This window comes from Alosa sapidissima, chromosome 23 (assembly GCF_018492685.1).
Source record: "Alosa sapidissima isolate fAloSap1 chromosome 23, fAloSap1.pri, whole genome shotgun sequence".
Lineage (NCBI taxonomy): Eukaryota > Metazoa > Chordata > Actinopteri > Clupeiformes > Clupeidae > Alosa > Alosa sapidissima.
The window spans coordinates 9,191,948-9,208,151 of NC_055979.1; the positions used below are offsets into that span (position 1 = coordinate 9,191,948).

Genomic DNA, 16,204 nt, shown 5'->3' on the forward strand with positions numbered 1-16,204 from the left:
CTAACAATCGACGCTGTGATAGCCGCGGCTATGAGAGGTCTGGAGCAGACTTCACGTGCTTGCCACCGCCATCCTCCGCCCCTGTTCACATGAGCCAGGTCCCAACAGGGGTCACGGGGAAGGGCCTCCACCTACGGGGGCCACAGGGACCCGCATCACTTCCTGCTGGACCACTGGTGGTCGGCCATTTTGAAGAGGACGGATAACTCAAGAAAGGCTTTTTGGGACACAGAGGGTATGTGAAAAGAGTCATGTCAAGAACAAGGAGAGACCTGGCACCTGTATGATTCAAATGTTGATAAATGATAGAACATTCTGAGACATTTGGAGATTTATCTTATTTAACACTATTTTTGGATTAACTTACCTTTTGATATCTAAAGATGGGATACATGATACAGAATATATTAATAAGAGAATATAGTTTTATATATTCTATGAATTTTAACCTTAACCTCCCTCTTAACTATACGTTAATCACTAATGGATGACCTATATTGCTAATTCCTGGGGACTTGAGTTTCCTACTGTGGTCAGGAATCATGGGGAAGACCTAAACTCAGAACTGCATTAGTACTGCTTGGTCAAACAGAGTTAGAGTTAAGCAACTGTGCTAAGCAATTCAAATTTATTAGGCTGCTGATTTCAGTTCCTTTAGAATTCGAAAAAATACCTTAATGACACTGAAGAAATATAGTGCCATACAAGTATCCATATAAGTGTGTTTGATGTGTATTTACATGTAAAGGCGACTAATGATAAGTATGCAAACCACAAGAAGACACATACTGTAACTTAACAGCATTGTAGATGTCAGTCTTACATATAAACAGTGTGTCCACATGCTTGAAAGAAACAAACATATATTGATACTCTGGGTGTAGGGTAGATTTTAATACAACATATTTATGGATCATGACCAATGCATAATAATAACTATCCACATGTACTGTAGTCTAACACAGTGTTTCTTAACTGGTCTGGCCTTGAGACCCTTAAATTCCCATGATCATTACGTCGCGACCGATATTTTAGCGTTGAAACCAACTGATTCGGTGAGGTAAGACCTGTACTTGTTTGGAACATGCTGATGTTGGGCATATTTGTGTCCTCAACTCATGTGTAGCCTTTCAAAGGATTCGACAGGTTTGTTTTTGACAGTAGGGTGCTTTGTTTCCATGTGGCGCTTTAGTTTTGATGCTTAATGCTCTCATGTGCCAGCAATTCACTGCATACCAGACACTGGGGTTTCTGTCACTTGTTGTCCTCAACATAAGTAAATTCATACTTCAAATATTTACCAAAATGATGTCTAACATGACCTGTCACACAGACATTGTCTTTATCCATGGCAACGACTGGCATACAATGTTTCTCAAACATTTCAACATTAGATCTATTTTTTAGCAACAAGCTCCGCAACCCACCCAGAACGGTTCCGCGACCCACTTTTGGGTCCTGACCCACCAGTTAAGAAACACTGATCTAACATATGAATTGGCTTTCCAGTAGGAATACACTGTAGGTATGAAAAAGGACAGTTGGACATAAACAAACGGTCAATTTGATTACCCACCCATGAGTCCACTGAGAAAAGGAATGCATGACAGTGACTACTGAAAAAGTGTAGGGGGGAGGGAAGTGTGTATGCCACTTCCCAAACAGCTGCAGGTCCACAGAGGTCAGGCCATTGAGCAGCAAACTTGTAAACTCAGTGCATTATCTGTGTGGCTTTACAGTCATGCTGCACATTCATGTAGTAAGGCATTCAAAGCATTCAAAGTGCTCTCACTAACATATCTCAATTCAGTCTTTGGTTGAGGTGCAGGTTTACATTCAAGGTGTTCTACAGATAAGCATACCACAAGCTCTGTGCAAAACTATTTTCTCTAAAATGTCTCAAAGTGCACAATTTCATCAAAACAATTACCAGAAGTGTCTCCTTTTAGACGACAGTTTCTGTTCTTTCCTGCAAAGTATTAAAACAGATGATGCATTGTCAATCTTTTGATACCTCTGCCTCTTTCCTGGTGGTCCGTACTACTAGACATGTTCCTGAGACTGGAAGGCTGGGTTGTCCCGGCACGCCAGGTACGTTCTGAAAGAGTGAGGCCGTCCAGCAGAGGGATCGTTGGAGCTACTTTCTTCTGCCCACGAGGGCTCCACCCTGGCGTGCGCTCTGACCGGGAACTGATAGCAGAGGAACATGACCCCACTGACGATGGTCAGGACAGCCGCGCTGATGCCCACCCTGATGGCGACTCCGACGTACTGCTGCAAGGGTGTGGGAGGCATGTGAAAGTTCTCCGGAAAGCTGATGTTCTGATTGGTGGCCACGGCATGCAGGTTAAGGGAGAGAGGCAAAAGAGAGCACAAGCTGGACAGCAGATGCAGGAGGCCACCTGCCGTGAAGGCCACTCGGATGGGCCTGCGCTTGTCCAGGCCGAAGAAGACGTTCCTCAGGCCGTAGAGCGTGCTGGCGTTCGCCAAGAGTCCCAGCACGAGGGCCAGCAGCATCAGGACCTGCGCCACGGCGATCTCCTTGGGAATGAAACGGTCCGAGATGTCCATCCTCTGGCAGTACAGGGGGCCACACTGCGAAGTCACCACCGTGTGGCTGTAGAAGCAGACCCTCCAGATGCCCACCCACGCCAGCCCAGACGAGACGACACTCATGTCCGCCACCACCCACACACGCCACTGGACCATTCCGATGGTCACCATGGTGAGGATCCATCCTATGCTGCCCAGCCATAGTCCAACGAGCTGTGGATGGGCTGTATGGGCCAGGTAAGCCATGGGTTCACACCTGTGGGTCAAATCTTCACAAAACCAGGCTCCTCACCCATTCCAGCCGGTAAGACATGTCCACACTGGTCACCAACCTCACATGCCACATCAAAGCACCCAATTCACTGTTGTTGACCACTGGGTATTGCAAAAGAGCGATTTCAGCTCAGAGACTACTGTCACATTTGCTCGCTTCTACTTTGGATTTGAGAATAACTTCATGGTCTGTCACACTGCTGTTCTCACCTACCTGGTCCCGTCACCAGGATACACGACAAACAAAGCACCCAGGTCCCTTGGAGAGAGACAAAAAGGAAAAGGTTCTAATTACATGTGTTGAGTTAGGTGGAAAAAAAATGTGCAAACTGTGGCAGAAAATGAAACAAAATCACTGTTACAAAACCATAGGGGAAAATCAAGCAATTTCTGATGAAGAACACGTTTAAAGGTGCCATGTGTAAGAATTTAGGTAAAAATATCCAAAAGATGAGCTACACGCATCAAAAGAATGAGTAGAAATATGGGCGATGATGTCATTAAAAAAATAACAAGGTATAGTGCTGCAGAGATATCAACCTGAATTAGCATGCTAAATTACTAGCCACAGCCCGACAGGTGTCATAATACCAGTTTCGGCCATGGGAGGCAGTATGCGGACAACATAACCGCTAGCCAAACTGCAATACACGAGTCTCGGTTGTTACTCTAGGGTAAACCAGCTCACTTTCTGGAGGTATACTGCCCCCATCTTTTATGGAATGTGGAGTATGAATTGATTTTTGGCGGACATTACACATGGCACCTTTAATGTATACTAATTATTGACTAATAACTAATTAACTAATATTAATTATATTAATTGTCAAATGAAAACATTTGGGCCTATGGCCTAAAAACAACAAATGGAGTATGGGTCAGTCATGTGCCCATTGTCTAATAGTGCAATGGTTAGGGGTGATTGATTTGATGAAGAGGCTTTTGTTTAAAACAGTTGTTAATCATTAAATAATGGCTATGAATAGGCCTAGCCTACATTATGATATCGAATGTCTCCTTATTTCTATCGAGCGAGTAGCCAATCACTAACCTATCGCATTGAGTTCCTAGATCATCTTAAGATTCAAGTTCAGTATAAAATTATTGTCGAACAGCTACTGAACAACACCTTCAAAACCCAACCCTAACTTTAACTAGTAAACAGAGTTTAAACAGATAAACTTGCTGTTAAAATAGCTGATAATCGAGCATTTAGCCTAGATATGGGCAGACTATGCAAATACAGTTATGCTATGTAAATTGCCGATTTTTACAAGCCGTGCTATAACTTCTCATCAGGCAGAAAATGTCCTCCTTTGACACATTTCACAAAGTAACATGAATATTCAAACAAAAGGGGTTTTCAACAATCTTGCTATGCACTTGTATCCAAACTAGGATGCACCTTTATCCAAACTTGGAACATCTGAACTGAAACGACCCCCTCGGCCATTTACACGAAGGTTATTTTCGCCTCAAAAATCATTCTACACTTTGATATTATTAGACATGAGCGACTTAAATAAAATAAAACTACAGCATACTGGCAAAACATGTTATTTCTAGGCTATATGCCAGTCATTCTATTATATGACCATATTGATCCTTACCTCGAGATGATTCCACTTGCCTTGTCGTAGTGAGAAGGGCATGGCAAATAGACTGATTGACATGCAGGCTTCAGTTTCCTTCTTCTCAAGATCAAAGGAAAATTCGAAGACTTCCTTATTTTGCCGACAAGTTGGTAAATGCGGGAAACACACCGTATAGGCTAAATATTGACTTGAGACATCTACGTCATGAATACCTTTGATGACGATAGCGCTGTTATAACTGAATTACAGCAGGTAGGTTTCACATCAATAAAACTGAGGCTGTGATGCGAACCAGGAAACAGTCTAGTCACAATACAAATACACCTGGAGAAAAAAATCCCTGATAAAGTTTGAGAATTCCTCCTCCTCCTGGTACGACTTTATACTGTTCAGTTTAGGGTTGCCACATTTGATTTGTGAAAATCAAAAAAAAAAAAAGATTGATTTTGATTAATGTTAAATGGCTATAATTCATAGTAATACTAGGCCTATTTCTGGTTTTAAATAATAACTTATTAACAAATGCTGCAAATGTTACTGTACTATAAATGGTGCAATTCATTGTCACTTTAGGTTGCTGAGTCTAAACGGTTCTTATAATGCCCTTTCACCTGCTCTTTTAGCTAATCCATAAAACATTAACAATATAGGCTAGGCTACTATCTATGCATATTATGTTGTTACCCACTCCGACATTTTCACCCTGTCGGCGTTGTATAGCCTACTCTTTTTCTTCGCCGCTGGCCCTGACATTGATTGTAGACCTATATTCTCCTCCGTCTCGCCCCCCATTTTATCAAACCAAATCGAACCATAATTTCTTACTATACTAGGCTACCCTCTCCAATCTGCTCCGCACTCACTCTCTTGGACATGCTGCGCGGGGCTGGTAGTTGCTAGGTGATGCTGATGGTTAAGGTAAACTTTCGTTTCGAAGGTCTGCATTACAACCAATCAAATACGCGGATCCCTGCCTCCGACAGCTGGATACAATCAAGATAACTTAAGAAAAATAGTAGGATTGCAGGAGCGGAACGTAGGTTTTATTGAAAGTGAAACTAGGGAATACTTTTAAAAAAAATGTACGTGCATTAAAACGGGACATTTGGTGTCCCGGGAAAGCTTATCAATTTTCCGGGACAGACATTAAAAAAGAGAACAATCCCGGGAAAACCAGAACGTGTGGTAACTCTTGTTCAGTTGCTTACAGAATACAGACCTACATACTAGCCTATATAATTCATATCACACACACACACACACACACACAACGATAGGGCACAATGAATACAATGTAGGCCTACCCAGGCACATTTTAATGTTCCAATCCAGATAGGTGTTTATCATTCAGAATAAGACCTTCACTGTAAAGTGCTAGCACATCCCATCTAGTTTGCAAAATTCAATTTCTTCATTTCATTCATAAGGAAAATATAAATATATCTGAATATGGTAGCAAGTCTATGAAAATTACAGACAAACGCCATGGCTATTCTCTAGAACAGCATCATAACAGGTATGAATATTTTGGTAGCAGTTACATACAGCATATAAACGCACTGTTCTTATCTGAAATATAATACCGGTAATAATAATCTTTATGTGAACTGTTAACAACTACAATCAACAGGCAATTTTGCAAAAAAATGGCAAATAATCCATTCCATTCAAACCCTAAAATACATTTTCGAATAAATTATATATACATCTGTATATATAAATATATTATATATTCATAGTTCACCATCTCAAAAAGAGCATCACTGAAGGTCATCACAAATACAACCTTGAATAAAATGCATAAAATGATAAGATAAAATGTTCATTCCAGAAGAGAAATCACAAGTGCAGCTTTAGGACCGTCAAACTATGATAGACATGTTTATCAACCCATATGTCTGCATAAGCGTTAAAACATTCCAAACTTCTTCATTATCATGACATACTGTAGATTTTCACCTACTGACTATGTTCAACCCTCTCTGTAGGCCTGTCTATTTCCCACACCATCTTCCTCTGAATAAAGCAAAGCGTATATTTATATGACTGGCAGTCTTGAAATAAAAACAAACAAATAAATAGACAAACAAACAAACATAATATGAGTTTTTTTCTCCCTCTCATGCTTTGTCACAGATTCCAGTTCTCAGAAGATCTGTTGTCGTCTCCTGTCGTCTGTGGTCTTTCATTCTCATCTTCCTCTTGCTCTCTCCAGAGTTCCAGTTCTAGAATGCGTCTCTTCATCCTCTCTGTTCTTTTGCGCTCTCTCCCTCCCTCTCTCTCTCCTTCTCTCTCTCTCCCTCCCTCCCTCTCCCTCTCTTTCTTCTCTCTCTCTCTCTCTCTCTCTCTCTCTCAGAACATGAGTCTCTGCTCCAGAGGCAGGCTGTCTCTCAGACACTTGAGTTGTTCCTCTCCCAGTTTGATCTTGTCCTCCAGCTTGCGCTGCTCGATGATGAGTGCCGACTTCATCTTGACGAAGTGCTCGTAGTCAGCCAGACGCTCGGCGCTCAGGTAGCTGGCCAGGATGTCGTAGACCAGTCGCTCGCGCCGGTCCAGGTTCTCCTTCAGCTCCTTGGCATCCTCGTGCTGACGAATCAGCAGCCTGCGCTTCTCGGTCAGGGCGTGCTGAGAGAGGGGGAAGAAGACAGAAGAAGTATTGGAATCAGAATTATGATTTTTACAGTCATAAGTAGTTTACATTTACATTACATTACATTACATTACATTACATTACATTTACATTTTATGTCCTGATATTTCTGTTATGTGTTCTTGCACATATGAGACAACTGTTTATTTCATTCCGTTCCTGTATACTGTCCCTGTGTAGTATATTGGTGTGTGACTAGTATTTAGAGATAAAAGGGATATAACAGTTTTGCAATATTTCGCTGTTCTGCATGGGTGCATCCCATGTGTCAGTAGCTATCTGCTCTGCATTGCCAGGTTGGCCCTGGGGTCTTAAACACTAACTATTTCCTTGTCTAGTTAGAGCAGCTGGTAGACCTTTATGCAATTTGACATGGTATTCAGCACAGTTCTGTGGTCATGCTACAAAACTGTCCTTGAAAAGACATCTGCTTTGTGAAACTATTAAGTACATTTATGCTTTTTGTTATAATCTAATAATCTAATAAGAAGGGAACGTTATTTAGAAAATACTTAACATGTCTAACAACACACAAATGTCATGGAACATGAACACACACACACATAACACATACAGGATACATACTGTATATTTACAAACATCGATAAAAAATATACACAGCCGTACACCTCACACACACACACACACACACACACACACACACACACACACGCACACACAGACGCGCACACACACACACAGACAGACACACACACACACACACACACACACACACAAACACACATAGACGTACGCTCACACACACACATTGCATTGCACACACACACACACACACATTGCATTGCGCACACACACACACACACACACACACACACACACACACACACACACACACACACACACACACACACACAGAGCCCCTCACCTTCTCCTCAGCTGAGGCCCCCTCCTCCAGGTTGTTGAGGGCGTTCTCCACGCGGGCCAGCCTGCCGGAGAGGGACAGCAGCAGGCTGACCACCTTGTCCAGGTCCCCGATGAACATGCGGAACTTGTCCAGCTCGTTGGGCTTGCAGACGGCCTGCACGGTGGCTTCCACCTCCTGGCCCAGCGCGTTATTGTCCTGCACGTCATCCTGGAGGCTCTCACGCGCCTCGTGCAGCACCTGCAGCTTCGTACTCAGGCTGCTGATCAGCTCTTGCTGCAGGACACACACACACACACACACACACACACACGGGGCAGACACACGGCACACACACACACACACACACACACACACACACACCACACACACACACACACACACACACACACACACACACACCACACACACACACACACACATACAAACGCGACACACACACACAGAAACGCGACACACACACACACACACACACACACACACACACACACACACACACACACACATGCTATATTAAAATTGCTGTGTGTACATGTAGCATGTTTAGTTTAAAACATTAAAAAACAATGTTAGAAATAGAGACCTAACGTGTGCCTATGCTCTGTGTTAGCCAGATATGACCTTCTTGCTCTTGCTGCTGGGGACACACACACACGGCACATACACACACACACACACACACACACACACACACACACACACACACACACACTCACTTTGTAGATTAGCCTAACCTTGGTTTAACTGAGGTAAAGGTGACTCTATCTAAATAAGACCCCATGACTCACTGACAAATGTTGTCATCTCATAAAAATGTCACAAGTCTCACATCATTCTATAATCTGCCCATTCTAAGTAAACAAAGCCTTTTTATTGCCATTTTACGCCATTTACATTTATAGAAATGTAGACCACAAGGTTACTGAACTTTTGTCTAAAGATGTTACAAGTGTTGCGTATGGTGGAGCATGTTTTGCACATAGTCCGCTTGAACTTGCTAATGGAATGCATTATATCCATTATATTAGTTTTTGCTAAAACACTAAACTCCATTCTCTGAACAAAATTCTCGATCACTCTTTTGGCCAAATCATAAACAGTTTTCACGTATAAAACACAATTTGCAGATCTCATAGACACTTGTTTCAACAATCTAAAAAGAAAGAAAGCACAAAATGCCCTATGTTACAGTTTTTTTCAATCGCTAACAAGCGCTTACCTATACTTCGGATACTTTTTCTAAACTCTTAACACAGACTCACACCTACAAAACACAATTGGCCAAATGGATCATTTTCTTCTCAAAAAGACATTTTGTTAAATATATATTAACACATCTTTCTCTGCACACACTAACTTTACCAAAACACTGGAAATCTGACTCAAAATGAAATTATTCTGTCAAAGAATAACACTTGTTTTCACTTCACAAGGTACATGCAGTCAATCAAAGTACACCAGGTTTCAAAATACTGGCTATTGTTGACATTACAAAAACTGCATAGACTTTTAATTTTTCAGTTTTACAGGTATTTGCATGCAAAACATGCAATCCGCCCTTTTTACACTAAATTTCTTGGTTGGGAACTGTATGTCCACATGTAATGTTCAAAGCATTCCAGTAAAAAGCAAATAATTTTTCCCTTTACTGTTTACTGTAAGAATTTTCAGTAGAAATATTGTTTACAGTATGATAGAACAGAAAAAGTTTACAGTATTGCTTACAGTGAACAAAATATCCATGAAACACACAAGAGCATTCTGAACAAAAATACAACAGCAAAAAGCCCAGATACAGTAAAAACAACAAAAAAAAACTAAAACAAGCACAAAATCACTGTATATAATCTCTGCGATCTTCAGGGATAGGCCACATGTTTTCATAAACATCGCATCTGATAATACAGTATCCAAGGCGATGGGATAAAACCGCTTGGTAGCAGAAGCAGACGTTTTTTATACTGTATCTAAGGTTTGGAATATTGTTTTTGCTATTGTGGGATGTTGTGTGTTAACATTCGTAAATACTGCAAAAACAATCCATCATTTTGTTGGGAGGTATAGCTTGTTTGTTAAGAAAATGTAAGCACTGTGGAAATGTGTTCACTGACTGCATATTGTGTGAAAACGACATGAAATGTGTGAATGGTATGGCCACAAACGACCGATGCTGTGCTAATTGTGTTTAGAGTTTTGAAAATGTAACAACTGGTTAGACAAACGCTTGTTAGCGACTGAAAAAAACTGTAAACACGACTCAAAATTGATCACACTTGTTTCAAATGATGTGACTCAACCAATATAAGCTCAGAGTGTAAACAGGTTGCTGAACAGTGCAGGTTCATATCAACAATGGACAGAAACAGTCAGTGGGGCATTCAAAGTACATTGTAGACTGTAGACTGCAATGTACTTCTCATTTGCAGTACTGAAGTGCCTGTCTTTTCCGGTATACAGTTTTTCACAATTGCTTAACACATTTTTTGAAACCTTCCACCCTTTTCTCAAAACTGTAAACATAAACTGTAAACCCCCATTCTCAATACTTCATTTTTACTGGATTTACAGTAAATGTTGAATCCACTGAAATCTTTTTGCTTTGTTTTGTTTTGTTTTGTTTTTTCTTTTAGATGCAAAATGCATTTACTGTATTGTAAACAATGAACATTTCTACTGGAGCTGCATGAGCTGCCTCACTGCGTTTTTTGATGTAGTGTCTAATGACTGCTCAGTAGTGTTTACATTTTGACTGCTTTGTAAGATGATCTGAAGACAGTGTTTGGTTTTGAGCACAGGTACATCTGTTTTGAGGCGATTGTTCTGTTTTGCAGAGGTTTTGTGAATGCAGTTTGAAATTTGGGGTTGGTGTTTACAGTTTTGAGAAAAGGGGGGAAGGTTTAAAAAAATGTGTTTTAGCAATTGTGAAAAACTTTAATTAGGGATTTTAATTTAGCATAATTTGTCCGCCATGCAATCTCCCCTTTTTTTGAGCTGATTGTTTCAGATACCTTCCTGTAGTTTAAAGCAGGAGTGCAACCCTTTCCCCCTTTAGGAAGGAGAACTACAGAATGGGAGTACACTGGGATACACTGGGAGTACAGATGATTTTCTCTTAACAGGTAACCGACAGGTAATCAGTGAGTGTGAGAGTGTGAATGTGTACTGTATGTGTACAGTATGTGTGTGTGTGTGTGTGTGTGTGTGTGTGTGTGTGTGTGTGTGTGTGTGTGTGTGTCTGTGTCTGAAAAAGTGATTGAGAGACTGTGTGTGTGTGTGCCCTGCTTACCTTCTTGCTGGAGAGGTCATAGTCGAGCTCGTCCTCGGAGTCCTGCTCGTCCATCTGCTCCTGCATGTCCTTCATCTTAATCAGGAGCTCCGCCTTGGGCGCTGACGTGCTGTAGTAGGAGGAGCTACTCACCACGGACACCGCCGTTGCCAGGTCATCCTCCACCCTCCTGCTACACACACACACACACACACACACACACACACACACACACACACACACCACACCACACACACACACAAACAGACACACACACAAACCCACACACACATACACACACACATACACACACACACCACACACACACACGCACTCACAGACACAGACACAGACACGCACAACACACACACACACACACACACACACACACACACACACACACACACACACACACACACACACAAACACAGTTTAAGTTCTCAGAGACTGAGAGCTCTGTTCTGATGTGCTCTGTTGGACTGAACAGGTTCATGTATTATTTTCATCCAGTAGGGGGCAGTAGTGCTGTTGCTAAACTCAACTGCAACAGAGGCATGTTTACAGAAATGTTGTTTGAGGTCACAACCAATGGGAACATGTTCTGTGTGAGGCCTACTATCTCATAAACTTCACTTAACTTCACCCTTTAGTAAATACTTTAACTTTAAATACTTTTACTTTAACAGACTGGATTACTTCTTTTTTTATTAATCTCAGGCAAATATTAGGCCCCTGTTGCATTACATTTACATTTATTTACAAAATTAGGATTAACAGTCAAGGTACATTGCAAAGGAGATCTTAGGTAATAAACACCACCAGACTACCAGAGATGAGAGTGCAGAAGCTAAAGTCAAAAGTGGTCAAAAGTGTAGTCGAAGTAGAAAGAGGTAGAAGGAAGTAGAAGAGAGGAAGACAGGAAGTAGAAGAGAGGAAGACAGGAAGTGCATGTTAGGTGTGTTTGGGTTGTTAGATGCAAGGAGAGGAGATGAAACCGAAACCCCCAACATCACATACACTGTACACCATCCTGTAACAACTGTGCTGCAATCTGAGGAGCTGTGCTGACTAAACAATGAAATGAAGGCAAGTCCACCACAGACCTAGCATGGCCTTGCCTTCCTACGTACTTCTGCTCAATTTTCAAGGGGATGGCCATTGGCCAGGCTACCACAGACCCCTTTTAGGACACATATAATAATCCATATTACTGCATGGGAGATTGAATCTGCCTGAGGCTGTTGTACAGTATCTCAGAGCACCTACCTCTCGTCTGCGGCGCGGGGCGACGTCTGTTTGGGGGCGACTCGTCGGCGCTGCTGTGCCCCCTCCAGCACCTGCTCGCCCTGCGGGAAGATGCCCCCCATCAGGTCCATGGTGGTCCGCATGCGGCTCTGGTCCAAGATGTCCGCCAGCGACTTGTCCTTACCCATGATGTCCCGGGCCAGCTCCTCTCTCTTCACGTCGTCATCTGAGCGATCGCCCACCGCCGCGTCGGTGGCGGCGGCGGGCAGGCTGCTCCTTCTCGACTGCCCGTTCAGGGTGGCCCCTGTTGGGGCTACAGGGAAGCCCGGGGTCCCCTGAGGAGGTCTGGAGGAGCCGCGGTGCGCCTCCCACTCCGCCTCCTCCTGCCGTGAGTAGGCACAGAAGAGGGAGTAGGACTGCTCCTGGGGGGCGAAGCTGCTTTGAGGGCTTGTTTTTGTTGTCGCTGTTGTTGTTGTTGTTGTTGGCCCACCCTGAGCTCCGTTGCTGAGGAGGTACTGGCGGCCCTTCCGCTCCAGACTGGTCTCAGCGTGGACGATCCTGACGGGGACTCTCTTCACAACGTTACTCAGCTCCGAGGCGTCACCCATCTTATCACTGTAACCATGTAACCATAGTAACACACAGGACTACTTCATTAGGGCATCAGACAGGAAGATCAATTATAATATACCAACTCAAAGACCACAAAATGGCCGCCATGTTGGCCATATTACTGTACTTTGTTCTGTAAATTACATGTTCAATTTGACTTTAATAAAGAATATTAAAACATTAGGGACATTTGAAGGTCCAAATGTAACATTTTCTTTTAAAAGGCAATTTTTTTACAATCATCTTGGTAGTTGATGACAGACTTGTAACAGACCGGCATGCAGTACCTGGATAGGTCATCCTGTGTGGGTGCTGGGGGCTTGTCGGTCAGTCTCTGTGGGGCAAACTGTGGCGAGGGTGAGCGTGTGGCATTGGTAGTGGGCACCGTTAGGGCAGCAGTGCCCTTGAGGGCAGCGGGCGAGGAGGCAGGACCGTGAGGATGAGTGTGTGGATGAGGAAGAGGAGAATGTGCCAGAGACGGTGCCAAGGCAGCCAGGGCGGTCTGGTGCAGGGCCCTCCACTCCTCGTCCAGTCGGCTGCCCGCCTGCACCTCTCTCTCTGGGCACGGGGACACCTTCAGTGTGGCGTCCGATGCCAGCGTGGGCATAGCGGGCACTGGCAGTACCAACCCCACCCCGGGAGACCTGCTGCTGCCCCTCGCGGAATGACCAGCAGTCTGGAGGTCACTGGACTCTCTCAGCGAGGTCACAGTCATGTCCACAGAGGGCCCCGGAGTGTCGACTCTGGGCGGGGAGAGCCTCTGGGGTAACGCTGAAGCTGCTGCGCCCCTCTTTTTGGGGAGGGCGGGCTGCTCGAGGGCGGCGGTGACCCCGACGTGGCGCAAGTGGTCAGGGTACGGCGGGGGATCGGGCGTAGGCTGGTGGTACCGGGGGTCCGCAGGGGGGGCAGCGATCGTGGACACGTCTCTCTTCTCGAGATCCGTTCGGGACGCCGCGGCCTCAGAGGGCGGCAGGAAGTGGTCAGGCTGGGCAGGACGCTCTCGTACTCCCCTGCTCTCCGCCAGGCCCCTCTCGGCCAACACGCTACAGTGGCACAGACATAAACACATGAGGGGAGGAAGGCAGTAACACACACACACACACACACACACACACAAAAGTCGAAGGTACTGTCTACAATGCTACTACACAGACTACTATGCAGTCTGCAGTCTACTATGAATACATATGACACACAAGACTAAAACAGTCAAGATGGCTGACACACCAGACACTAAACAAACTAATTGATAATCAGACCATCAGACCATATGAAATCCTAAAAGTATATTTAAAAAAACATTTCAGTATACAGTACTATTTCAATAACTGAAAAACATCAAGCATTGTGAAGAGTGATTGTGAATCTAACTTGTCCTTCTCTGTCATTCTAGAAGAAAAACAGGAAATCACAAGGATTTTTCAAAAATGTTCTAGAACACTCTGTGAGAAAGCATAGTCTTGCAAAATCCCACAAATCAGGGGAAAAAAGACTGGAAGCAGAAAAACATAGAGAAACATTTCACTGCCAAGCAGTTGCCAAGACTGTGGCATGGAGGCCTTCTGTGGAATTCTGCTGAAGCGCCAGAACTCTGTCTGATGCCTCAGCTTAGTCATACACACACACACACACACACACACACACACACACACACACACACACACACATATATGCACGCACACATACGCACATACGAACATACGCACACACACAGACACACAGAAAACCACCAACTAATCTAGGTTGAACCATAGAACTGCTCTCATCCATACAGCAGTCAATCTGAGAAGCTGTCAAAAGCTAAAATGACACACTTGCAACCAGCAACCAGCAATACCCCAATACTGCCATTGTCTGCTGTTATGTAAATACGGGTGTGTGTTACCTAAAGTGCTTCATATGATACAACAGTAGATATTTATCACTTGCCCCATGGTTTCACTCCGGCTTGATTTATTGCAACAACCCCCCCCCCCCCCCCCCCCCCTTCAAAACTGCAACACCTGAACAAAAGGCAGCAAGTGGGACATGTCATGATGGCATGCGAAGCATTTCTGAGTCTGAGGACAGGGCAGCCCAGGCGGAGCTCACATTGTTACACTGACAAAGCGGCGCATCGCACGCTGTGCCTGCCACTGGACAAGGGAGCCGCTGGAGCGGGACCTACAGTTACAGTATGGCCAGTTTGCTATGGTCACTTCGCCAACACGTAGCAAATTGATTTTAGACACACACTCACACACTCACAGACACACACACACACACACACACACACACACACACACACACACACACACACACACACACACACACACACTCACGCTCACATTCAGACACACACATTGTGGTGCTTCTAGGTGCAACACAGGTGACTGGGCACCAGTGTTGGCCTTAATAATGGGAACATTGTTTTAATCTGACCTCATAGGATACACACCGATACTGAAGGAAAGCCCCACTCATTCACCTTGCGCACACACACACACACACACAGATCCCCCCACACACACACACAAATCCCCCCACACACACAAACACACACACACACACACACACACCACACAAACACACAAATCCCCCCACACACACAAACACATACACACGCACATACACACCCACCCCCCACCCCACACACACACACACACGCAAACACACACACACACACACACACACACATACACACACACACACGCATACTGGAGTGCATTATGGGAGATCCTTACCCCATGGTGTGGGTGTCAGCTGGCCGATCTAGATAGAGTTTCCTGGCAGGCAGGGGCATTTTCTGTGGAAGAATAGAGAACAGCGGTCAGCCTGTCTGATGGCACCTGTGCCAGACCTACATGCCTGGGATTCCTGGGTCGGCCTGAGAAAGGGCCAAATGGTTCAGGTGTCGTTCCCCATGGGCCACCGAAACCCTCGCAACTGGGAAGTCTTACAAGGGAAGACAGGTCGTGCATTTAAACCAGGAATTCAACGTATAAAACAACAGCGTAAGGTTTAACCTATTTTTGAGTATAAATGAATGCATTGTCTTTACCTATAAATGAAATGTTCTGACAGATATTGCTATTTTTGAATGTCAATGTCCAGATTCAGTTCAATATTCCAAATGTCTCTGTAAGTTG

The 16,204-nt window shown here is 44.1% G+C and overlaps 2 protein-coding genes across 10 annotated transcripts in view; both read right to left on the bottom strand.

The window, feature by feature from the left end:
* Positions 1–459: 459 nt before the first annotated feature.
* LOC121698822 (claudin-34-like) lies at positions 460–4,820 on the bottom strand. 2 transcript variants are annotated; one of them, XM_042081251.1, is made up of 3 exons: positions 4,457–4,820; positions 3,041–3,085; positions 460–2,822 (listed from the first exon to the last, which is right to left on the bottom strand). In XM_042081251.1, exons 1-3 carry the CDS (start codon positions 4,497–4,499, stop codon positions 2,044–2,046), a joined length of 867 nt encoding a protein of 288 aa, XP_041937185.1. In that variant the 5' UTR covers positions 4,500–4,820; the 3' UTR covers positions 460–2,043. The 2 variants fall into 2 exon arrangements, with proteins under 2 accessions (XP_041937185.1, XP_041937186.1); XM_042081252.1 differs by having other exon boundaries at positions 4,437–4,820.
* An 889-nt stretch (positions 4,821–5,709) lies between these two features.
* Positions 5,710–16,204, bottom strand: part of LOC121698819 (protein Shroom2-like) — a 35,321-nt gene continuing 24,826 nt past the window's right edge. For 7 of the 8 annotated variants that reach the window (XM_042081232.1, XM_042081236.1, XM_042081237.1 and 4 more), the window contains 6 exons: positions 15,800–15,861; positions 13,364–14,119; positions 12,486–13,079; positions 11,241–11,412; positions 7,958–8,230; positions 5,710–7,046 (listed from right to left, as the gene is read on the bottom strand). In XM_042081232.1, coding sequence (XP_041937166.1) covers positions 6,774–7,046; positions 7,958–8,230; positions 11,241–11,412; positions 12,486–13,079; positions 13,364–14,119; positions 15,800–15,861 — 2,130 coding nt within the window. In that variant the 3' untranslated portion in view covers positions 5,710–6,773. The remainder of the gene's footprint in view (positions 7,047–7,957; positions 8,231–11,240; positions 11,413–12,485; positions 13,080–13,363; positions 14,120–15,799; positions 15,862–16,204) is intronic. The other variant, XM_042081234.1, reaches the window with a different exon arrangement.